This window comes from Dermatophagoides pteronyssinus, unplaced genomic scaffold (genome assembly GCF_027571235.1).
Source record: "Dermatophagoides pteronyssinus isolate colony J.1.1.1.1 unplaced genomic scaffold, Derpt_VIB-CSIC_2022.12 sq0037, whole genome shotgun sequence".
Classification (NCBI taxonomy): domain Eukaryota; kingdom Metazoa; phylum Arthropoda; class Arachnida; order Sarcoptiformes; family Pyroglyphidae; genus Dermatophagoides; species Dermatophagoides pteronyssinus.
In genome coordinates, this window is record NW_027461561.1 from 167693 (window position 1) to 191557 (window position 23865).

Consider the following 23865-nt stretch of genomic DNA (forward strand, 5'->3'; position numbering starts at 1 on the left):
ATTCGAAATTGACAAAAAAATTGGAAAATTGAAAATTTTATTTTGAAATGTTAATTAGATTTTTTTTTACATTGAATAACGAATTAGCCGTGGTCGTTGTTGTTTTTGTTTTTTTCGCCTTGTTCGACCAAAATATGGTATCATACAAGCTGTTGATAATAATGTAAAATTTAAAGCACCGAGAAAAAAATTAATATAATAGGAATAACGATTCAATTCGGTTGATGAAATCGATGATGATAATTTGGATTTATCAATCATTATATGATCATGTTTTTGGCCACAATTGAAAACAAATGCCATCACATCGCTCATTTTTTTGTATTTATTCTAAATTTGAAATGGATTTTTTAAATAAATTTAGATACACACACACACACTCACCCTTAATCCAACCATATCATCAGATCGTAATGAATGCACACCAATTATATGATTGTTTTCTATTGCAAGAACTTTTGATTGCATTTTATTCAATTCCATTTCATAAAAATTACCGATAATTATTTTGGTATCAAAGAAACCCATTATAATTTTTTTACTATTAATAATTTCATTGATTGTTGGTAAATTTAAATCATATTTTTCAATAATGTATGCTGCCGAAGGTTGGGTTGAATATTCTTTTGAAGTATGCATTATAGAAAATAATAATTTTGTTTGACAATCTAAATACATTGTTAAATCTGTAGCCAATTTTGTATTCGGTAATATCCATTCAATTAAAATTACCAAATTTTTGGCTGTGTTTTCATTGTATCATTATTATTGTTATTGTTTGCGTTTTGATCAATCGATCGATAATCAACATGATAATGACCAGTTTTTAAATCTTTATGGCCAATAATAAAGACAAATTTTCCATTAACTAATGATCGGCTCATTAGAACAAATTCACCATGTAAAAATATTTTTCCCATATTTTCAAAAAACATAAATCCACTGAAACCTTTCGTATAAAAATTAGCTTGCGAATGAAATATTGATCGTCCTAAACTTCCATAATATAATTGTTGTATACGTGAATCTAGTAATGGTGATGAATGATTAAAATATTCATAATCATCATCAGTATCGTCATCATCATCATCTTTGCTATGGTCATCATCATCATCATAATATTTGTTAAGAACCTCATCATATACTGAATACCAAAATCGATCAATATGATGATAATATTGTATTCTATCGAATACAAACATATTATCAAATGTTGTTTGTTGACAAAATTCATCCACCGATAACGATGATGATCTTTTTTTTATTCGATGATGTAATCCTGATGTTGATACAATCGATACAATCGATATTGTTACCATTAGCAACAATGTCAATGATGGAATCATTTTTTTCGATCGAATGCTTTACTAAAACAAAAATGATTGATCCAAATGTTATTCCTTATATAGAATTTTGAACAAAATTGTTTCAAGTTTTTTATTATTTTATTTAATTATAATTTTGTTTGCAAATTGGAAATCGGAAAAGGTAATTAATTTAATTACTGCTACTTGGTATTTGTTTTCTCAAGATCAAGGTTTTTCTTTTGATTATTTTTTTCCTTTTCTGTGTATTATTAATTTTGATTTTTGATTCCCGTCATTTTAGTCAAATGATGTAAGCAGCAAATGTTCATTCAAAAAAAGTGAAAAAAAAAGGAAAAATTCGAAATAAAAAATTGAGAAGAATTTTATTGTTAAAATCAAATTTTTTTAATATGTTTGCATTGGATAATGTGGTTGTTGTTTTTTTCGCCGTGCTCGACTAAAATATGGTATCATACAAGCTGTTAATAATAATGTAAAATTTACAGCACCGAGAAAAAAATTAATATAATAGGAATAATGATTTAATTCGGCTGATGTAATCGTCGATGATGATGATGATTTGGATTTATTAACATGTTTATCATGATGTTTTGTGCCACATTTAAATAATGATACCATTACATCGCTTATTGTTTTGTATCGATCCTAATTTTGAAATTGATTTTTTCTATAATGAACTTGTATCAAAACACATTAAACACACACTTACCCTTGGCAAAATAAATTCACCTTGTTTATCATACGTAGCATATGTAAGGTCAGTTTCTAATGTTAAAAATTTTAACTTTTTATCATTATTTTCAATTTCATAGAAATTACCGATAATTGTTTTGGTATCTTCGAAACCAGGATAATTTTTTTTACTACCAACAATATCTCCTACTGATGGTTTATTTAAATCATATATTGATATGATGAATGATGTTTTTGTATTCATTGAATAATCTTTTGAAGCCACCATTATAACATATAAGGATTTTGCTTGTGAATCCAGATACATTGTTAAATCCGTTGTTAATTTTGGATTTGGTAATAACCATTGCATAAAAATTGCTAAATTTTGTTGTTTTTGTGTTTGATTTTGGTTCTGATCATTCGAACGAAAATCAACATGATAATGACCAGTTTTTAAATCTTTATGGCCAATAATATAGTCAAATTGTCCATTAATTAACGATCGGCTAATTAGAACAAATTCACCATGTAAAAATATTTGTCCCATATTTTCAAAAAACATAAATCCACTGAAACCTTTGATATTATCATTCGAATGAAATGTTGATCGTCCTAAACTTCCATAATATAATTGTCGTATACGTGAATCCGGTAATGGTGATGAATGATTAAAATATTCATAATCATCATCAGTATGTTCATTATCAATATGGTTATCATTATCATTATGATCTTTTCTATGATCACCACCAATATTATAAATTGAATACCAAAAATGTTCAATATGTTGATAATATTCTATTGTATCCAATACAAATATATTATCCAATGTTGTTTGTTGACAAAATTCATTCATTATTGATCTTTTTCGTATTCGATGTTGTAATAATCCTGATGTTGATATAATCGATATTGTTACCATTAGTAACAATAAGGAAACTTTGATCATTTTTTTCCGTTCGTTCGTTCGATCGAATATTTTTACTAACCAAAAAAACTAAATGCTTTTCCTATATAGAATTTGGAACAATATTGTTTCAAGTTTTTATTCAATTAATTTTGTTTGCGAATTGGAAAAGGTAATTAATTTAATTATTATTACTTTGGTTTTTTTTTCTCTCAAGATCAAGGTTTTTTTTCTGTCTTTGATAGATTGTTCCATCGATATGATTCATTCATTCATTGGGATTGTTTCGTTCAATCAATCAACTACAATCCACATTATGGAACATCGACAACATTTTCATCATCATCAAATGTCATCATCACCAACAACAATAACAATGACATCAACAATTGCAGCAGCAAAATTAGATGCTCAACGTTCAATATCATCAATGTCAACACATTCAAATGATTCATATTTATTACAACGTGCTAATGGTGTTAATGGTATTTATGATCGTGGACGGTCACCATCACCAACAGAATTTTTTCGTACAAAACTGGAAAATTATAATCATATTTGGATACGTGAACATGAATTGAATGAATTCATACATAATGGTATACAAAAATTTCTAGATAAACAAGCTGTTCGTGATTTAATTCATGCATATGATTTGGATGATATTTTCATTAATGGGGAGGAACATTTTTTCGAAAATATTTACAATGAATTTGATATTAATAATGGTAATAATGGCAATTATCAGGTATTGGATGATTCTCGAATAAATGCTCGTGGAAAATTTTCCAAATTGATCGATGTTTATAATAGGTATTTTTATTGTGGATTCTTTTTTTAAAATTTTGATTGATTTTTTACTTTTCAATTCTCCTAGTCAAATGATGAAAGCAGCAAATGTTTATCCGAAAAAATTTGTTGATAAACAACAAAAACAACAACAACTGCAGCAACAGCAGCAAAAACAACGACAACAACAACAATTGGTTGCTGTACATTGGAGAAAGAATAGAAAAATTATTGGATTTTTTACAACAATTTTAATACATATGTTTGGTATAAAAACTAGACATTTAGCACATCAACGTCGTGAAAGTGATCAATTGAATGCAATGTTAGAAAAACAATCAAAAGAAAATCAACAGAATAATTGAATTTCGTGGACATTTTTCTTCATTCAATTTTCAGTAGTAAAAGTTTTTAGTTTTATTGATTGAACTTTGATTTGTCACATTTTTTTCACATTATCTTATTATTATTGAATTTAGATCATTGACATATAATAATTCATAATCAGTCAATCAATATTTGATTGATTGATCAAACAAATGTTATTGCTGTTCTGATTTTTTCTTATTGACAAAAAATTAATCGATGAGGATGATGATAAAATAAACAATTTTTTTCTGGTTTTTTGGTTATAAAAATTGAAAATTTTTTGATTTTTTCGAAAACTTTTCATTTTTTGTTGACAAAAACTTTCCCACGATAATGACGATTGTATCATCAGATTCTTCAGATTCATCGGCCGATGCTGTGAAAAAACTACGAAAACGTTTTTTAGAAACGGAAATTCAAATCCACCCAGATGAATATCATCCGATTGATATTGAACGTATCCGCCATGAGGATTGGTCGGTTAAACGATTTCTAATCGCTTCGAATTGGAATGAAAATCTAGCATTCGATTCAATGCGTGAATCATATCGTTGGCGACAAAAATTCGGTCTACATAATCGTTCGGATCAATCATTTCCACGTGAATTTTGGCAATTATCTGGTGTTGAAATAATCAAAACAATCGATGGACAATTTGTTGTTGTTGAAGTTTTACGTTATCAAAAAAAATTCAATCAATTACAACAATTACAATTGGAATTTATTGGACATTGCTTGGAAAAAATTGATCGTCAAGCAGGTGAAAATGGATTTATTGCCTTGAAAGATTTAACCGATGCTCGACATCATAATGTTAATTTTGAACTGATTGAATTTCAAATGATTGTTTCGGATTATTTTCCGGGTGGTTTAAAACAAATTTGGTTGGTAAATTGTCCATGGATTGTACGGCCATTTTTACCGATTGTTGTAAATTTTTTATATCCAAAATTTCGTCAATTAATTCAATATTTGGAATTGAAAAATGTTCGACAATTATTCGAACCGGAAAATTTACCAAAAACATTAAGAACAACAATCGATGATGGTGATGAACAACAATCATCGATGGTCAAAATCGAAAATACAAAACCATTAGCATATATGGCCAATGAATTAGGTTTTGATCAAGAATTGATAAATTTGATTTATAAATTTTTCAATATACAATTACCACCACCATTATCATCAACAACGATCGATTAATCTGTAAATCGATTGTTTGTATCCATCGATCGATCGATCGATGGTGATGATAGTTGCCATGTAATCGATTTATTTGGAATGTTAACAACACCACCACCATCAAGGATAATTAAAGATTTATTTTTTTAAAAAGAAAGAAAATCCTTCAATGTTAATCGATAAGTTTTCATTCAATTAATGTCATTTCTGTTGTTCCCCTCAAAACAAATTCAAGTATCATTTCAAAAATTTAATTAGAAAAAATGATCTATTTTTTTGGCAAACATACCTTACTAATCCTAAATTACTTGTTTTTCAATAATTATTAAAGATTATCTAAATCTAATTTAATCTAATCTTAATCTGGTTGCGTGTGTGTGGACCTATTGATTGATCTTAATGAAAACGGTTTTTTCTGTTGAGAATAAAAAGGCTGATCGATCAGGTTACAATTGATTTATTGATTGATTTTTTGATTTTTGTTTTTTCGTCAAATTCTACAAACAATAATGGCCAACACCAATCAGCAACAACCGACCGAAGAATCGATTGTAAAACTTCGTCAACGTTTTCTGCAAGAAGAAGTGGAAAAAAATCCCGGATTGTATCATGAAATCGATGTAAAACGTATCGGTGAAGAAGAATGGGAAGTAAGACGTTTTTTAATTGAATATAATTGCGATATGCAAGTTGCATTCGATGCAATGATACGATGTTATCGTTGGAAAAAAGAATTCGGTGTTCATGATCGTAAAGATGATATGTTTCCAAAAGAATTGTGGGAATTGGCTGATTGTGCTCGTGCTAAAGATGGTACTTTCGTACAAATGGAAGCATTTCGTAATCAACGTACATATAAAGAGCTGAAAGAATTACCAAAACAATTTATTGCCCATATGCTTGAACGTGTTGATCGTATGGCTGGTCAATCAGGTTTCATTATGTTGATCGATGCTGGTGGTGCTGGTCCATCCAATGTAAATATGGATTTGATCAAATTCAAAATGACTATTGTTGAAAATTATCCAAGTAGTTTGAAAAAAATTCTTATCGTTGATTTGCCATGGATTCTCAACCCAGTGATGACAATCATAATCAATTTTTTGAATCCAAAATTGAAAGAAATTCTTACGTATCAAAAATCCAAAGAATTACTCGAAATGATGGAACGAAATGAATTACCCGAATCATTAGGTGGTACACGTACAAAACCAAATATTCCGGAAAATCTTATACCATTAGCATATATGGCTGATAAATTAGATTTGACTGATAAATTTGTCGATACATTTTACAGTAATTTAAAAATGAAACGTCCAAAATAATTATTTATTTTTTTGTAAAACAAAAAAACTTTTTTTTAATAAAAAAAATAAAGAATCTTTAAAAAAAGACTTGTAACGCCATCTATCCGAGTGAGTATAGTTTCCATATGATGATTATGATCATCATCGATGTTTACCAATCGCGATAATCAATCAAAAAATGGTAAAAGAATTACCTGTTGATCGATATTTAATCAATAATCAATTTGATTCATATCGATTATGTAACAACGATGATGATAATAAACGATGGCAAATTGAATCATTATCGTTTGAAACGATTTTTGATCAACAAAAACTTCAAACAATAGAATTGGATCAAAATGATTATAGTTTTGTTCATGTTTCAATGATATCCAGCATAAATAATTTATTTATCGATACATCTTCTTCATCGACGTCGGATCGAATATATTTTATTACCGATCAAGGTTCGATTATTGGTGTTGATTATTTGGATGGCAAAAAATTGAAAAAATTATTTCAAATACCAGGTATGATCTTTTTTTTCGGCGAAGACATTTTCAATTAAATTCCTCTTGATTCGATAGATTATGACCGTCGCCATTCGTTTGCATCGTTAGCATTTTTATCCGATAGATCATCGGTTATAATTTGTCATTCAAAACGTTTTGATTCGAATAATTTCGTTACGAATTTATTGATTATTCAAAGAAATTTCCCTGATGAAATTTGGACATTGACAACTTTGATTCCATTTGATTATCGTCATGATTCGACTGATGATAATCAACAACAACAACAACAATCATCACATATGTTTTTATTCAATACTGGTGATTCGATCGATGATACAACAATTTCAATAATTCTTGGTTCGATAATCAAAATCAATCGTGATCAGTCTCAACAACAAACAAAAAATGAATTTAAAAGTTGTTTTGTTTCATCATTACATTGGTTGACCATTGATAAACAACAAAATGAAATTATTATTCAAAATTATCATCAGCTAGTTGAAAATGGATTAAAATCCGATTGGCCAAAATATGTTGCCATTCACAATGATAATCTTATTGTAATAAGTAATGGACGAATGAAATTTTTTAATCGAATAATCGATGGAAGTATCGTGCCGGAATCGATTTCGAACGAATTGAATATTATTTCGGAAGAAAAAGAATTCGATGCAGGTGATTTGATCAATCGAAATCAGAAATCTGACCAACACCATGATGATAATAATTTACTCGAACTTGAAGATTGTGATTTACCTGATTTTTATGATTGTTTAATTATGACGGTTTTCAAAAATAAATCCGGTCAAATTCTGAATGAAATTGATTTAACATCACATCAATGGATTTGTCAAATACCGAATAATGTTGATAATCATCACAGGCTACCATTTTTTGTCATACGACATGATGTTGATGCATTTATCTACGAGATTGATATTGATGATGATCGATTTGAACCAAAACATATCGGTGTTTTTGATGCATTTGGCTATATTCAAGCATCTCGTATGGAAAAACGTTTTATTACAATGTTGGCTGCTAAAAACAATAAGGATGCGAAAATTGAATGGAAATATGCAGTAATTGCTGAATCTTTACAAAAATTATCAGTTTATTGGAAAAATAATCAAAATCAAACATCATCAAATAATGGTTATCATTCAATCATACAGCTCTTAAATCAACAACATCATAATGATCATCGAAAAGATTATATTCAAGGATTGTATGCTTCATCAACAACGACCAATCAATCATCAATAATATTTGTTTTGACTAATAATTTGATTTGGTTGATCAAATTTTTTTTGAAATGATTTGATAAAGAAAAAGAAAGTAAGGAGCCAATTCAAATTGTTATTATGGTGATGATCGTTTGATGTTTGGATAAACTGAAGGAAGAAAGAAATCAACCGAACCGAAAATCATTGATTTTTTTTTGTTGTTCAAAAATTCAATCCAATCCAATGACAAATCGTAATCTTTGAAAGTTTATAAAACTAACTTGCATTATTTCTTCAATTATAATCAATATCAAATCGATCAGATTTGAAAAAAAAACATTTCCAATCAAGCCAGAAATGGAAACAGCCAAAAAACATTCATTTTTTTTGATTTTACATCTCTTTCTCGTTGTGTATCTGCGCTGTATGTTTTTTTTTGTCAACGTAATAAATTATTTTGATGAAAAAAAAATTGAATAAAGAAAGAATTCCAATCGAACCGAATCGATTCGATTCATCAGGTATCATTATCATTTTTTTTGTAAAAAGTTTGTTTTTTTGGCATCTTTCTCTCAACCAAAAAAAAAAGAAGAAAGGGGTTTTTCAAGGACATCGATAACACGACTGCGATAATGATAATGATAGCCATATCGTTTTTGTCAGTTTGTTTTGTCAATTGAACAATCAATCAATCAATCAATCAGTTACAAAACAATGGAATAATGAATCAATCGATCGATCGATTGATAGATCGAATCAAGTGACAAAATAAATCAAAATATGATGGAAAAATAGAAAGAAAGAAAAAAATTTCAATTATGCAATTGTTATATGATTGAAGATGGTAATGGTAATGGTGGTCACATGGTAGTTACATCAAATAAAATCGAATGATAATGGTGATAGTGATGGTAAATGATAAATAATAATCGATATCGAACGAAAAAAAATCATCGATGACGTTGTTCATCGATGATGATGATGATGACCGTGAGAGTTGAGATTTTTTCTTTTGAAATGTTATTTTCAAAGATTTGATTAAAAACATTAAGATAATCATAATGATGATAATGATCATCAAGATGGTGGTGGTTAATGACCTAAACCTTTGTTTCCATATATTATCAAATAGTAAACTTTATTGATCCCCCTACCCGTTTGTCTGATTAAATAAATGGTAAAACAAATTAATAAATAAGATGTGCCCAACCTGTAACAGACCTGTAGACAGGTATTTTTTGCATCAAAAAAAAAAAAAAAAAAAAATACAGGATTTGATTTTGGAAACCAGGAAGAAACAGTCATGAAAGAATCGATAGTATCGATTTTTTTCCAAAGACAAAAAAATGAATAGAAAACCCTAAAAGGAAGTGAAATTAGCCTAATTATAAATGACATAATCAATAAAGTAATTGGCTGACAGAAAAAAATGAAAACATGATTTGGAACAAGGAAAAAACTGATGACTAAGGATTGACTGTGTGATTGAGATAAAACAAGGTGAAAAACATTACCGTGGAAAAATATCAACCATTTTATTGACAGACAGACCACACCGAAAAAAAAAGATATATGGACATCCATTCAATATCTTTTTCATTTGAATTTTGTATTGATTTAAATCAAATCAAAAAAAATGTCAAAAAAAGAAACGTTTATAAATGACGGAACGGAATCCAATGTGATGATTGGCAAAATGATTGATTTTTTTTTGCCTTTTTTTTCCTAATTATCATTCAAAAAAACAAAACACCCTGTATCTGTCAATGAAATAGATGTCATTATTATTTTTTGTTAATTTTGTTTCCAAAAATTTCAAAAATTCGCCTTCTCCACTTTGTCATTGGTTGGCCCGGGATACATTCAAAAATTTTTGAAACTTTTTTCTTTCAAATTAGATTTTCATTGAAAAAAAAAGTTTTTTCGACAAAAAAATTTTAAGGGAGAATTTTTTTTGCAAAATATTTTGATTTTGGAAGAAAATTATCCAAATGCAAATATAGAAGAGATGCAGATATGACAAACATGATGAATAATACATCCATTATGAAATATGGTTAGCTCCAAAAGCAAAAAAATTGTTGTTGTTGTTGTTTGTAACTGTGACAACAACAACAACAAAATGTTCAAATTTAGAATAACAAAATGTTCATTTTTGGAAAAAAAGTCCAAAAAAATTGACTGGATTTTTGTGTGTGTTTTCAGAGATTTTTTTTTTGTTTGAAGTTTGAAATTAGATTTTGTTGTTTACTAAGATTATCATCATCGATTTATCGATTATGATTGATTGATCGAACTAACCCTCAAGTTACACACCAAGAGCCAGAGATGTTCCTGATTTGAATAAAACAATTTTCTTTTCCTCATTCATTCAATGGTTCATCAACCGACCGACCGACCGATTAAACCCCCTTGATGTTACCAGAACAGAAACAAAAATCAAACTTAACTTTAACGGGTTTTTTTCAATCATTCATCAGATTCCAGTGCATCTCCATCAATCTACAGATCTTGATCAACAACAACAACAACAACAAGGTTATCCTCTGCATCCTTATTAACATCATTTACCTTTACAAAAAAAAACTGAAGAGAAACTTGTCCTTGATCATCATCCGCATCATCGTAATCATCATTATACCAAGATGGACATTGTCCTTTTTTTTAAAAAAAAAACTCTAAGATTAGATTCTTAAGATTACCGTAAGTTTGTTTTTTTGGCATTGTTTTATCCATTCGTTCACTATGGTGACATAATCATCATCATTCTGTATTCATGTCACACACATAAGAATACTGGATGTATGTCATTCCATGTCATTAGATAGGTAGAAATAGGTATCCTAATCACATCACATAATAAAAAAAACTAAAAGGATGATTGAACCAGTCTCCAGGTAATTATCAGGTTTCTTTTCTCTTTTTACTGGATGAATAAGATGTGAAATGAGGTGATGGATTGGTTGGTAGAGCAACAAGTTTTTTTGTTTGGCGCGAAATTCAAACAGAAAAAAACTTAAAGAAAATTATATATCAGACATAAAGAGAACGAAGATAGAGAAAGAAAGACAACTTAGTTAAGTTTGATGTTGAAAAAAAAGTGTAAAGTCTATTATAGACAAATGAAGGATGCTTGTTTGTTGGATGTGTTTGAAACGAGGAGAGAGAGAGAGAGAGAGAGAGAGAGAGAGAGAGAGAGAGAATGAAAATAGGCAAAGAAAAGAGTCTAAAGAGAGAAAAGTTTTTTGGAAACGAAGAAAGAAAGAAAAAATTATCCACATATAAAATATGACCAAAACCGACAAAACAGAATGCAACAAAAAAAAACTTCAATTCAATTTGAAAAAACTTTAATATTGAAAAAAAAATTCTCGAAAATTTTTCCATCATTTGATTTCATCAATCGCGGAAGAGAATTTTTACTATTTTAACCCAAATTATAAATTTATTAATAAATTTTTACAATGTTTACAAATCAACAAAACAAATTGGTGGTTACAGATTAACTGATTTTTCATATCATATTTTTGCTATTTTTCTTCAGTGGTTTTACTGTGACCAAAAAAATCTATTAAGATTTCAATTTTATCATCAGCAAAAACTTAACTAAATAACTTTGATTGATTGCAATCAAACACATATTTATTGAGATCATCATCAAATTGGTTGTAATTATGACAAGATAATAAAGGCTATTACCAGAAAACAACAAAAGATACCAAGAAAAAATGTTATCATCATCATCAATGTAATACGACCTGAATATATTTGTGAAAGAAAGAAAGAAACAACAACGGAGATAACCAAAACAACAAAACTAACCAACGGAGATAACCAGTGAAATGAAATAATGATTTTTGATTTTTTCCACATTCATGGATGACATATAAAATCCAGTTTGATTTGGTTTTTGTTCATTTTGTTTTTTTTTGTTTTTGTTGTTCATTTCATGTGTGGTTTATGCTGGTGTTTGTTTTTTTTTTGGTGAAAAAAAACGAACAATTTTTTTTTATTTGGTTGTTGAAAAACGTGATTTTTGATTGATTTGATTCGATTTCCAGAAATTTTTTTTGTTTGTGATTTTCCGTTTTTTGTTTTGTTTTGAATTTTTGCTGGTTTTGTTTTGATTTTTGAATTTTTACTGGTTTTTAAACATTTTTGAAATATAAAAGTTTTTTGAATTGTGATTTCTGATTCAATCAATCAAATCAAATCAATCCAGATCGAATGATGAATGAAAATCAAACATTTGCTATTAATCAAAATCATAACCAAAACAACAGAAATATTGATATTGTTGATGATCAAAATCGACGACATCAATCAACAATGGTTATGATAATCAATGATGATGATGATAATGGTGATTTACCCGTTGATAATGCCATTGATGATAAACGATTAAATCAAACACCACCATCAACAACAATTAATACAGGTGATAATACAGGTCCAACAACAACAATGATGATCAATACTGATAAAGATAATCATTTTAATATTGGACATTATCATCAATCATTCAATGATGATCATATTGATCAAAATAATCAATTTAATAATGAATCAATAACATCAACTACGATAACATCATCATCATTATCAACATTTCCATCAGCAGAAATTCAACCCAATAATGGTCCAAATAATAATGATGGTGTTGGTGTTGGTGGTGGTAATCAATTGGAACATTTTGTCACTAAATTCAGGTTAGTTTTTTTTGTTTTGATTTTTGGTTTTATTCCTAAAAATTGTTTTAACCTAACCTCACTCAACTATGAATCATAGTCATAGTCATAGTCATCAACCTAACCTCACTCAACTATGAATCACAGTCATAGCCATAGTCATAGTCATTAACCTAACCTCACTCAACTATGAATCACAGTCATAGCCATAGTCATTAACCTAACCTCACTCAACTATGAATCACAGTCATAGCCATAGTCATTAACCTAACCTCACTCAACTATTAGTCAAAGTTATAAATTTCAAAAAAAAAAAATTCACGTGCCAACCAAACTCACTCCATTCACACATGTAAATATGGTACGATATATGTAACATAATCCATAATTCTATTAATTAATTACTTGATTTATAATAAAAAAAAATTATCATAAAATGTGACCAAAAAATAAAAATAAAAAACTTATCATCGTCAGCCTTTAATCACATTCTAGTTAAAGTTAATTTAATTTAATAATAATCATTGTGGGAAAATAAATTAACCATCATATCCACCATCATATCATTAATATAATTATCGATAAAGGATTATTATCAATAGTTTTTCATTGATTCAATGATTATCATAACATGTATTGTTCACATTCTCTCAGTGATTTCACATTCACTTTCTTTGCAATCAATCGTTGATTTTTGTTTATGTATGTGGTTTTGTATGTCCTAAATATAATTGAACGGTTTGAATTGATTAAAATAATTATCGATTTTCATCATCATCATCATCCACAAACACAAAAGCACCTTTTCACTTTTGTTTTGTTTTTCAAACACCACCACTTAATCAAATCAATGAAATACAAAATCGTGAACAAACCATAAGTTAGTTAGTTACCTTTTCTCCCTTTTCTTTTTTCCCCCCACAAATTTTTTCGTCCATTCAGTGAGAAATTACATTGAAAAATCAATGAAAATGACACGTACGGAAATGAAGAAAATTTTTGTTGTTGTTGTTGAATTTAGTCAAGATTTGAAACAAACAAACTTCATTTGTAAATGATGACCGCTTTTTTTTCTGTTTGCCGCAAATTATTATTATTGAAAATTTTTATCGATAAAGGTTCATTTAACACTAGTGCAAACAAGCGAGAGCAAAAGCAAGCGAAAATTTGTATTTTTTCTTCAATATTGACCTTAGTCAACATGAAAATTGGGGGAAAAAACTTGATTTCCAAGCAGAAAAAGTTGTTGCTAATCGTTAATTTTTTCGTGTTCAGACTATTTCTACTTGATTTAAACAAAAACAAAAAAAATTCTTTACATTTTGAATTCAGGAATTTTTCAGGAAAAAAAACTTTAATTAAAAATTTTTTGCTTTGCTTGCCGAAACTTTTCCCAAAAAGCTGGTCACCATTTTTGTGATCATAAAAACAACAACCGAAAATGAAAATAATAACAACTTTTTACGGCCAAACGAATAAAAAAAAAAAGTTATTTCCATCAGTTTAGGCAGCACATCTGTCACCTCGATATTTTTTTTTATGATGATGATATTTTTATATATTAATAATCATCATCATCAATTTTGTCACATTCGCTGATGAATTTATGGATGGATAGAATTCTGAATCTTTATTGGATTTTTTTTTATCAGTTTTTTTCCTGGTTGTTTTCTGTTGGCGCCCAAATAATAAATATTCCCGGGATCAATAATTCCACTGGAACCACCACCACCAACCAATAATTTATTTCGGGAAACACCGACACAAACAGCACACCTGTGCCAACCTAAAATATATAAAAAAAAATCTATTTTGGTGTTTTTTATTTTATTGAAAGAACAAATTCTGATGAATTGACAAGTTTGTTTGTTTGGTTGGTTGGTTGGTTGACAGAAGAGAGAAATTCTTTAACGCCAAAAATAATAATAATAAAATCGATACAATCGATGTTTATCGATGGCTGGCTGACAACTAATATTTGACTTTTGGTTTTGATTCTGATGAAACTAATTCAAATTCAAATTGAAATTCACGAATTTGAAACCGTGTGAAAAAAATGTTTTTTTTAATGAAAAAAAACTTTTACAAGATGTTCAATGTCAAAACATTGTCATTGTGAGAATGAATGAATGAATGAATGATGCTAAATAAGATCAGTGTCTATAGAGAATGTATCATCATCCTTCATTGTTTAACAATGAAAGATGACCTTATTATTGTTTGTGTGACATAAAAAACTCAGAGATTATATAATGATGATGATGAGATTTGGACATTTAAAATGAAAAAAAACAAAGTTTGAATAATAAAAAAGTAAAGTAACATAACCTGTATGGTACATAAGTCCATCAGTATAAATAATGATTGCATCATCATCATTGATTATTGATTAATATAATAATATTCCATCAATAATAATAATGAGCAAAAAGAAAAATTTGTACATTTTTTTTCTTCTGCTGTACGAAAGAATCCATAGAATCTTTTTCGTTTCATTTCATTTCTCTAATCAATCAATCAATTCAAATGAAATCGATGAATGAATGGATGGGTATTCAATAAATATTCTTTTGCTTGATATTGATTAGGTGGAGAGATTACTTCTGGGAATTACTACAGTAATTTTTTTTATAACCAAGAAACCGGGAAAATAAACTGATCGATCGAGTATCGATATATTTTTTTTGATTAATCGAAAACCAAACACACATTTTTATAGGCTTTACTTTACTTTACTTTTGCATCATCCAATCCAATAATAATCATCATAAAAATACATTGAATGGAGAATTGTAATTTTTCCATGTTTTTTTTCTTCTTTTGATTACATTTTATTATTATTATTATTTATTAGCTTGTTGTAATAAGATTACAAATCTATTTATAAATTCAAAAGAAACAAAAAAATCTAATGCGCATGTCAGTGATGATGAGATGTCACACAGAAAAAGTAAGCTCCGCAAAATTGAAGAACACTCTCCAAAAATGTGTGCAATCAAGAATTGCCAATTTTGAAGAACACTCTCCAATTTTGTTTGCAAGCAATTTCATGCAACGATTAATCGAAATGACTATCGATAGTTTCGCTCACTCCGATTGTTGCAGGTTCTCCTCCCTCCTCCCCATATTAATTTAATTACACATAAATTAAAATTTAATTTTAATTTTATTGTTAATTAAAAATTTGAAATTCTAAAAATCATTAATATTTAACATCCCACGTTGATCCATTCTTGTCCAGTTCCAAATCGATCCCAAATTGAATATTCGATGTCCAACGATCCCATTCATGTTCCAAGATTTAATGTCCAAATCTGATTCATGAAATTGAAAATTTGAATCCCATCATTCTCAGTGATGATCCTGAATTTAAAAGAATATTAGTTGATAGTTTCGATCATTGGATTCAAAAACTTACCATCATTTACTACAAGTATCCATTCCAGTTTGAAAATACTCGAATGATATCATAATTTTCGATAGTTTTTGGTTCCAAAGTGTCACCAGGCATCGGACTCAATAGGAAATAGCTCAGACCATGTTTCCTAATCCTAATCTAACCTAGCCTATCCTATTGTTTAACATAGTCAAACTATTCTTGAATCAGATGCCGATGAACAATGGAATCGCAAAATCGATCGGGAACATGATAATCATTCGAATATTGTTTCGACATTCATTAGCAAAAACTTGAGGAACTATAGAGTGTAAAAATTACCTGGAATGTAAAGAATGAATTAAAATGTAAAGAATGATTAGAATGTAAAGTTACCTGGAAGTCAATCGATCCCGGAAATGCTAATTAGCACCATAATGAAACTGAAAAAATAAACTTGAAAAATGTGATTAAATGAAAGTTTATTTAAAATGAAATATCATTTGACAATTACAAACTTGAATAAATGCCATTGAGAAAATGATCATTTTTCGTCGATTGCATCATCGCCCGTCCAAACAATTTTCATCAATTTCGTAGCTAATTTTTAATCTGAAACAAATGAAAGCATAAACAAAGATAATCTTTAATCAATAAAAGTGATTGTTCCAAAAATTTGGACCAAAATCAATAATTAAAATTGGAAAAAATAACTTACTTTTAATATCGAGCAGAAAAAACACGTTCGAAAAAACAACGTCAACAAGAAAAGTTCGAAATCGAATGACGAGCACAAATCGAACGTTTAACTAACTGCGTTTTACTAACGTTGCATTCTGATTGGACGATGGAAAGTATAGAAAATAGTTAGCCATCTGACTATGCGCAAATGATCATTTGTCGAACTTGTGAATTTTTGAAAAAAGAATGCATTATTATTTTCCATAGACTTAACATTGGCAAAAATTGACAATTAATTTTATTATTGATTTTTTCAACTTGTGAATTGATGAATGTCAAATAATTTCGATCTTGAATCGATTGACCAAATAATGGAAAATATTTAAATTCCAAAAGAGTATCAATTTACTATAACAAGCCTAACACTTACAAGAATCTTGAAAGTTGATACACATTGATCATATTAGAATTGTGCCGTAATTCGGTCGAAGATCATCATTTAAGATTATCAATTAAACAAACCAAAATGTAAAATTAACTTCTAGATTAAACATACACTTTTAAAAAGGAAATTCTATTTTTAACAAATTCTTTTATATTTATTAATGAATTGTTAGATATCAAAGATTAAATACCAATTATCATTATTAACGAAGAAAATTTTCAACTTTATTTAGTATATCAATTCTAATTGATTTTTGTGATAAAATCTTATCGGAATTACTGTTTTTAATCGATTTACCGAATTCCATAATTCGATTGTTATTACTTTTCAAATTTGAATAGTGTTTACCAACGTTGAAGAATGTTTTTCAAAATTGGAGAGTATTGTATTGGAGAACACTCTCCAATTTTGAGGAATGCTTCCCAACGTTGAACAGTGCTCTCCACAATGTTCTCCAAATTTGACTAACACTCCTCAACTCTGATAAGCATTTCTCAAAATTGCAGAAGAAAAATCACCAATTTTGGGGAGTACTCTCCTTACTTTTTTTTGTGTGTGTTATCGTGATCCAGAATATTGCGAAATTCAACCAAAATTCATTTGGTGGTTTGTGCGCATTGCAAAAACATTCGTTTTGATTCGATTCGATTCGAATGTTTTTTGTTTTCTACAGTTTCTGTCATCAAAGTTGTGTTACGACCGAATCCAATCTTTTCGATCCTGATCAGTTTTTTTTGTTGGTGTTGATCAATCAATCAATCAATCAATCAATCGATCCATCGATTTATCAATCAATATCTCTGTCATCATCATACACATACCTTTACAAATCTAATAAACTGATACATTTGTGAAATACCAGGTGTATGTTGATTTGACATATTTGATCGATTTTTTTCGGAGAAATAATATTGATCAATATAAACTACCACTACATTCGAAAAAAAATTATTGATAATAAATGATGAATGTTTAATTAACCTGTGTTGATGATGATAATGATGATGAATTTTTCTCTATCGATAGATTTTCTTTATTTCTGTGTCGTTCAGTACGTGTATTTGTTTTTGTTTTTTGTTTGATTTTGACATGAATTTGTGATTTATTCAACCAATCAACCAACCAACAACAACAACAAAAGTTGCATAATTTCTTCCGAAACAAAAAAAAATTTTCAAGTTTTTCCGAAACTTGAACAAAATTTTGTATTCCACTTTATCGCGAATATGATGATGATGATGACATCATTTTTGTTGGTGTGAATTTTGATTGATTTGTTGATGAAATATTCACTTGTTGTTCCATTGACATAGTTTTTTTTTCAAAGTTTTTATTTCAAGTTTTTTTCGTTGTTGTTATTGTTTTACGAGGGAAGTTTTGTCATTTTACAAATAAAATCTATTTAAACCCGAGTAAGATCATATTGGATAACAATAGATGGCCATGATGAATTCTATTTCGAAAACCACTGCTGCTACTGTAAATGAAACAGGACAATCAAATAATTGTAATCAAGATTCACATCAACCGAATCATAATAATAATAATGATAATAAATCACCAATAAATATGATGATTGTTACAACTAAATCATCAACATCAACATCACCATTACCATCATTAAAGAATAATAATCAAAAAAATATTCAAACAAAAACAACAATGTTTGTCTGTTTGAATCGATTCTGTTGTTTTCGGTATTTGGAATTGATTGATTCAGTTTATGCATCCTTTTTCCCATTTATTAACCTAGTAGATTCTTTAATGTCTTTTTTTCTGTTTTTTCCCTGTTTTCTCTATAGAAATCCACCATGGTGGAATCGTCGTACACGTTTAGAACGTTTATTATGTGCCGTAACAGCCATTACATTAATGATGTGTATAGCAATGTCCATATCATTAGCAATGGTTCGTTATCAACGACGACAACCACCACAGCAACAACAACCGCAACAAGATTCAAGATTTAACATTGAACATGGACAACATCCATCGCAATCATCATCATCATCATCGCATCATTATAATTATCGATTAGAATCACCGACAGCACAACAGCTAGTCAATCGTGAAAATGAAAAAGCCAAATTATCATCAGTGATTGATTCATCATCATCATCATCATCCGATTCTGCATCATCGATATTATCATCACCATCGTCGTCTTCGTCGATGAATCGCATATTTGAAAAACAAGGTAAAAGTCTAAAAAATACCAAACTATTGTCCACATCATCATCGGATATAAAATGGCCAAAAACACCAGCAACCGATGTATGTCTTAGCAAAGGTTGTGTACGTGCTGCATCTGAACTTATAACCAATATGAATGAATTGGTTTCACCATGTGATGATTTTTATCAATTTGCTTGTGGTGGTTGGATTAAAAATCAGGTTATACCGGATGATCGTACAACTGTATCAGTATTTTCATTATTACAAGATGAATTAAATCATAAATTACGAGGTTTGTTTTATAAATTTATTAATCGTTGTAACATTATAAACTTTTTTTTTGTTTCCATTATCATTATCATTATCGCATTAGTATTGGTCGAATCAAAAGGAACACCCGAAGAACCAGAATTTTTTGATTCAATGCGTAATATGTATCGTAGTTGTTTGAATTTAACTGCCATTGAAAAAGCTGGTGATACACCATTACATTTAGCATTGAAACGTTTTGGTGGTTGGCCAGTTGTTGTTGGCAGCCAAAATTGGAATGAAACAAATTTTGATTGGATCGATACATTGATTAAATTTCGTGAACTTGGTTTTACACATGATATTCTTATGGATTTATCGGTTACACCAGATTTTCGTAATAATACACGTCATATTATTGATCTGGATCAAACATCATTAGGAATGCCTGATCGTAATTATTATAATAATGGTCTAAATGATTCATCTGTTGCTGCTTATTATAAATTGATGGTTGATAGTGCTGTATTTTTGGGTGCAAATCGTACTGTAGCGGAAAAAGAAATGCTCGATGCATTACAATTTGAAACAACATTAGCTGCATATTGTTTACCACGTGAAGAACGTCGTAATATGAGTTCATTATATAATAAAATGAATATTCAACAGATACAAAAATTAGCACCAAATATTCATTGGGAAAAATATTTTAATTCATTATTGGGTATAAAGATTACCGATAATGATGATATTATTGTAAATGTACCGAAATTTCTGACACAATTAGATCAACTGTTACAAACAACTGATAAAAAGTAAGCTTTCTTTTTTACTGTTTTCTTTTTCTTCCACCGGATTAATTAATCATTATTTTTATTTGAAAATATTCAACAGGCTTTTGGCTAATTATATGATGTGGCGTGTAGTGTTACAATCATTTTCAATGTTAGGCAAAAGATGGCGTGAATTGATACAAGAATTTAACACGGTTGTAACCGGTCAAGCTCGTGAAGAACCTCGTTGGGAACAATGTATATCATCATTAACAAATTCATTAGGAATTTCATTATCATCACTTTATGTACGACATCATTTTAAAGGAAATTCTAAAGAACGTGCATTAGAAATGGTTGGTTATATTCATCGTGAATTTATGAAAATTCTGGATCGTGTTGAATGGATGGATGATCAAACCCGACAACGTGCACGTGATAAAGCATTAGCTATTCGACCATATATTGGCTATCCAAATGAATTATTGAATAATACTGAAATTGAATTATTTTATCAAGGGGTATTTATTTACTTTTAATAAGATTTATTCATTGATAATCATTTTTTCCCATTTTATTTATAGCTCAAATTTGTAAAAGATGATTATTTTAGCAATGTACAAACATTACGTAAATGGTCAACTGATTTAGCATTTGGTTTTCTTCGAAAACTGAATAAAAAAGGAGAGTAAGTAAATCAACATTGATTTGTTAACTTTGAATGATATTAACATGAAATTTATTCATTTAGCTGGCGTAAACACGGAAAATCAGCAGGTAAATATTGACAAAATAATATTCTTTTTTACATTTTGTAAATCTATTTTCACTTTTCACTTTAATTTCTCTTTCCCACACACAGTTGTCAATGCATATTATAATATTATTGAAAATAGTATTGAATTTCCTGCCGGAATTTTACAGGGTGCATTCTTTTCCAGTGATCGACCAAAGTAAGATTTTTTTTAATTTTTATGATTTTTGTTGATTTCATCAATAATAATTGCAATAATTGGATATTGACAATCAACGGCGTACAATCGATAAACAAGAATTTTAAAAAAATTGAACACTTTTTTCCTTGTCCAATATTGATTGTGTGTATTTCTAATGATCATTGATATATCGATCTGGTCTATCGATTGTCTGTCCATTATAGTATTGATTGTTAGATTTTTTTTTCTTCAAAAATTTCAACCATCATATTTTTTAAGTAAAAGAAAACATAATATTTTCATTATTATCATTTTTCTTTAATTTTTTTTATTACAGCTATCTAAATTTTGGTGCCATTGGTTTTGTCATTGGCCATGAAATTACACATGGTTTTGATGATAAAGGTAACTAACTATTAATAAATAATAATAATTTTTTTTTGCTATCGATAAACTGGAAAAAAAAGAAAAGAAAATGAACACTGATCATATGATTTTTTTTCTTGATTTTTAATTTTTTTTAAATTTTTAATTTGGAAACAGGTCGACAATTTGACAAAAATGGTAATAATGTAAATTGGTGGGAACCGGAAACTGATAAAAATTTCAAAGAAAGAACCAAATGTATTATTGAACAATATGGTAATTATACGGTTCCGGAAAATGGTTTGAAGGTAAGTTGTTATCGTTATTTCACCTGAATTTTGGTCATTATTATTTCTTTCTTTGGAAAAGGATTTTTTCAACCTTCAAAAACCAGTGATGTGTTGTTAGTGCATGCACTTGTTATTATTATTATGATTGATTTCTTTTAAAAAATGCATAGTGATTGCATATGTTTGATATATATGTTTTTTGTTTCCTTCTTTCTTTTTTTCCAACATTTTGAAACAGGTAAATGGTGTGAATACACAAGGCGAAAATATTGCCGATAATGGTGGTATTAAAGAAGCATTCCGTGTAAGTAATAATTTTTTTTTGACAAAAAAAAATTATCCTTTTTCCCTGATCAATCAATTTGTGATTATGTGTGAAAAATATTGGCTGATTTATTTGATTTTTGATTGCATTTTTTTTCTTTTTCTTTTTGACGTTTGATGTTTATGGATTTTTAGGCATATCAAGAATATGTCAAAGATAATGGTGAAGAACCATCATTACCTGGTTTAAAATATACACCAAAACAATTATTTTGGATATCTGCTGCCAATATTTGGTGTGGAAAATATCGACCAGAAGTTTTGAAATTACGTTTACAAGCTGGTTCACATAGTCCAGCACAATTTCGTGTTATTGGTACTGTATCGAATTTAGAAGAATTTGGTGAAACATTTGGTTGTCCACCTGGTTCACCAATGCGTCCAGCAAAAAAATGTTCCGTTTGGTAAAAATCGATTGAAAGAAAGACAAAAAAAAAAATAAAAACAGGAATGACCGCCAATTTCAACTATTTTCTATTTTACAATCTTTAAATTCATATTTGATACAATCCATACAAAGCATTGATTTATTTTGGTCAGTATTCATCATCCATAATCTTCATCAATCAATCAAATTCAATTCATTCATTCATTTTTTGGGGGGAAACCATTCATCATCATTATAATTAGGATAGCTTAACATTTTTTTTTCATTTTTCATCATCAATAATGTGAATATATTGAATTTTTTTTCCTGTTTCTTTTGTTTGACACAACATAAATACACAATACAGACATTATCAACCAGAATTGATTGAAACGATCTGCCAAAATTAGAACTTAATCTAGTGTTTAGTTTCGATGATGAAAACAATTTTCTATGGTTTTGATCATTAACAACAACAACATTTTTAACAACAAGTTTTTTTTACAACCAAAAACACTTTTCATTTCTAAAAAGAATTAATCCAGATTTTTTTTCCTGAGTGTGTGTATGGTTCGATGATGATGATGATGATAATGTGGTTAAATTTTCTTTTCATTCATCCATAACAAAAAACATCAACAATATAAAATCGACAAACAACCCTTCCTTCCTTCCTGTTATTTTTTTCATCATCATTTTTTTTGGTTTAATTTTCATTCATACATTCATCATAATAATATTTATATTGATAATGAAGAATAAAATTTTGATTTATTCGTCTTGACAAACAAACAAACGAAAAAAAATCCTTGAAATCTAACCTTGACATAGAAAATTTAGTTGAGTGAAAACAAAAGGGTTGACAAATTTCCCTTATTTTTGTTTCGCTTTGTAAGCCAAAATTGGTGTATCA

At 28.6% G+C, this 23865-nt stretch overlaps 7 protein-coding genes and 1 long non-coding RNA gene across 12 annotated transcripts; 5 read left to right on the plus strand and 3 right to left on the minus strand.

Annotated features, from left to right (window-relative positions):
* Positions 1 to 20: 20 nt before the first annotated feature.
* LOC113794798 (uncharacterized) lies at positions 21 to 1363 on the minus strand. 2 transcript variants are annotated; one of them, XR_012847044.1, is made up of 2 exons: positions 385 to 1346; positions 21 to 330 (listed from the first exon to the last, which is right to left on the minus strand). XR_012847044.1 is itself a non-coding variant. In XM_027344935.2 (2 exons), exons 1-2 carry the CDS (start codon positions 676 to 678, stop codon positions 67 to 69), a joined length of 558 nt encoding a protein of 185 aa, XP_027200736.2. In that variant the 5' UTR covers positions 679 to 1363; the 3' UTR covers positions 21 to 66. The 2 variants fall into 2 exon arrangements, 1 of the variants encoding a protein (XP_027200736.2); XM_027344935.2 differs by having other exon boundaries at positions 385 to 1363.
* Positions 1364 to 1671: 308 nt separating this feature from the next.
* Positions 1672 to 2952, minus strand: LOC113794825 (uncharacterized). 2 transcript variants are annotated; one of them, XM_027344967.2, is made up of 3 exons: positions 2148 to 2952; positions 2038 to 2093; positions 1672 to 1973 (listed from the first exon to the last, which is right to left on the minus strand). In XM_027344967.2, exons 1-3 carry the CDS (start codon positions 2950 to 2952, stop codon positions 1713 to 1715), a joined length of 1122 nt encoding a protein of 373 aa, XP_027200768.2. In that variant the 3' UTR covers positions 1672 to 1712. The 2 variants fall into 2 exon arrangements, with proteins under 2 accessions (XP_027200768.2, XP_027200767.2); XM_027344966.2 differs by having other exon boundaries at positions 2038 to 2952.
* Positions 2953 to 3169: 217 nt separating this feature from the next.
* On the plus strand, positions 3170 to 4128 carry LOC113794826 (uncharacterized). The gene is made up of 2 exons (XM_027344968.2): positions 3170 to 3723; positions 3788 to 4128. Exons 1-2 carry the CDS (start codon positions 3170 to 3172, stop codon positions 4062 to 4064), a joined length of 831 nt encoding a protein of 276 aa, XP_027200769.2. The 3' UTR covers positions 4065 to 4128.
* A 161-nt stretch (positions 4129 to 4289) lies between these two features.
* On the plus strand, positions 4290 to 5640 carry LOC113794802 (motile sperm domain-containing protein 2-like). Its single transcript, XM_027344942.2, has one exon. The coding sequence runs from the start codon at positions 4402 to 4404 to the stop codon at positions 5272 to 5274; it is 873 nt and encodes a 290-aa protein (XP_027200743.2). The 5' UTR covers positions 4290 to 4401; the 3' UTR covers positions 5275 to 5640.
* Positions 5641 to 5673: 33 nt separating this feature from the next.
* On the plus strand, positions 5674 to 6647 carry LOC113794803 (motile sperm domain-containing protein 2-like). The gene has a single exon (XM_027344943.2). The coding sequence runs from the start codon at positions 5763 to 5765 to the stop codon at positions 6576 to 6578; it is 816 nt and encodes a 271-aa protein (XP_027200744.2). The 5' UTR covers positions 5674 to 5762; the 3' UTR covers positions 6579 to 6647.
* An 18-nt stretch (positions 6648 to 6665) lies between these two features.
* On the plus strand, positions 6666 to 8572 carry LOC113794801 (uncharacterized). The gene is made up of 2 exons (XM_027344941.2): positions 6666 to 7072; positions 7130 to 8572. The coding sequence occupies exons 1-2, from the start codon at positions 6739 to 6741 to the stop codon at positions 8374 to 8376; spliced, it is 1581 nt and encodes a 526-aa protein (XP_027200742.2). The 5' UTR covers positions 6666 to 6738; the 3' UTR covers positions 8377 to 8572.
* Positions 8573 to 11900: 3328 nt separating this feature from the next.
* LOC113794799 (neprilysin-2-like) lies at positions 11901 to 23030 on the plus strand. 2 transcript variants are annotated; one of them, XM_027344937.2, is made up of 11 exons: positions 11901 to 12992; positions 19276 to 19940; positions 20022 to 20712; positions 20792 to 21191; positions 21255 to 21358; positions 21422 to 21447; positions 21533 to 21623; positions 21943 to 22010; positions 22149 to 22279; positions 22500 to 22565; positions 22721 to 23030. In XM_027344937.2, the coding sequence occupies exons 1-11, from the start codon at positions 12511 to 12513 to the stop codon at positions 22991 to 22993; spliced, it is 2997 nt and encodes a 998-aa protein (XP_027200738.2). In that variant the 5' UTR covers positions 11901 to 12510; the 3' UTR covers positions 22994 to 23030. The 2 variants fall into 2 exon arrangements, with proteins under 2 accessions (XP_027200738.2, XP_027200737.1); XM_027344936.2 differs by lacking the exon at positions 11901 to 12992 and adding an exon at positions 18772 to 19170.
* On the minus strand, positions 16170 to 17192 carry LOC142646009 (uncharacterized). 2 transcript variants are annotated; one of them, XR_012847032.1, is made up of 5 exons: positions 17066 to 17192; positions 16866 to 16959; positions 16744 to 16803; positions 16390 to 16689; positions 16170 to 16334 (listed from the first exon to the last, which is right to left on the minus strand). It is a non-coding gene; the product is annotated as an uncharacterized LOC142646009 (long non-coding RNA). The 2 variants fall into 2 exon arrangements; XR_012847031.1 differs by having other exon boundaries at positions 16862 to 16959.
* Positions 23031 to 23865: the final 835 nt, after the last annotated feature.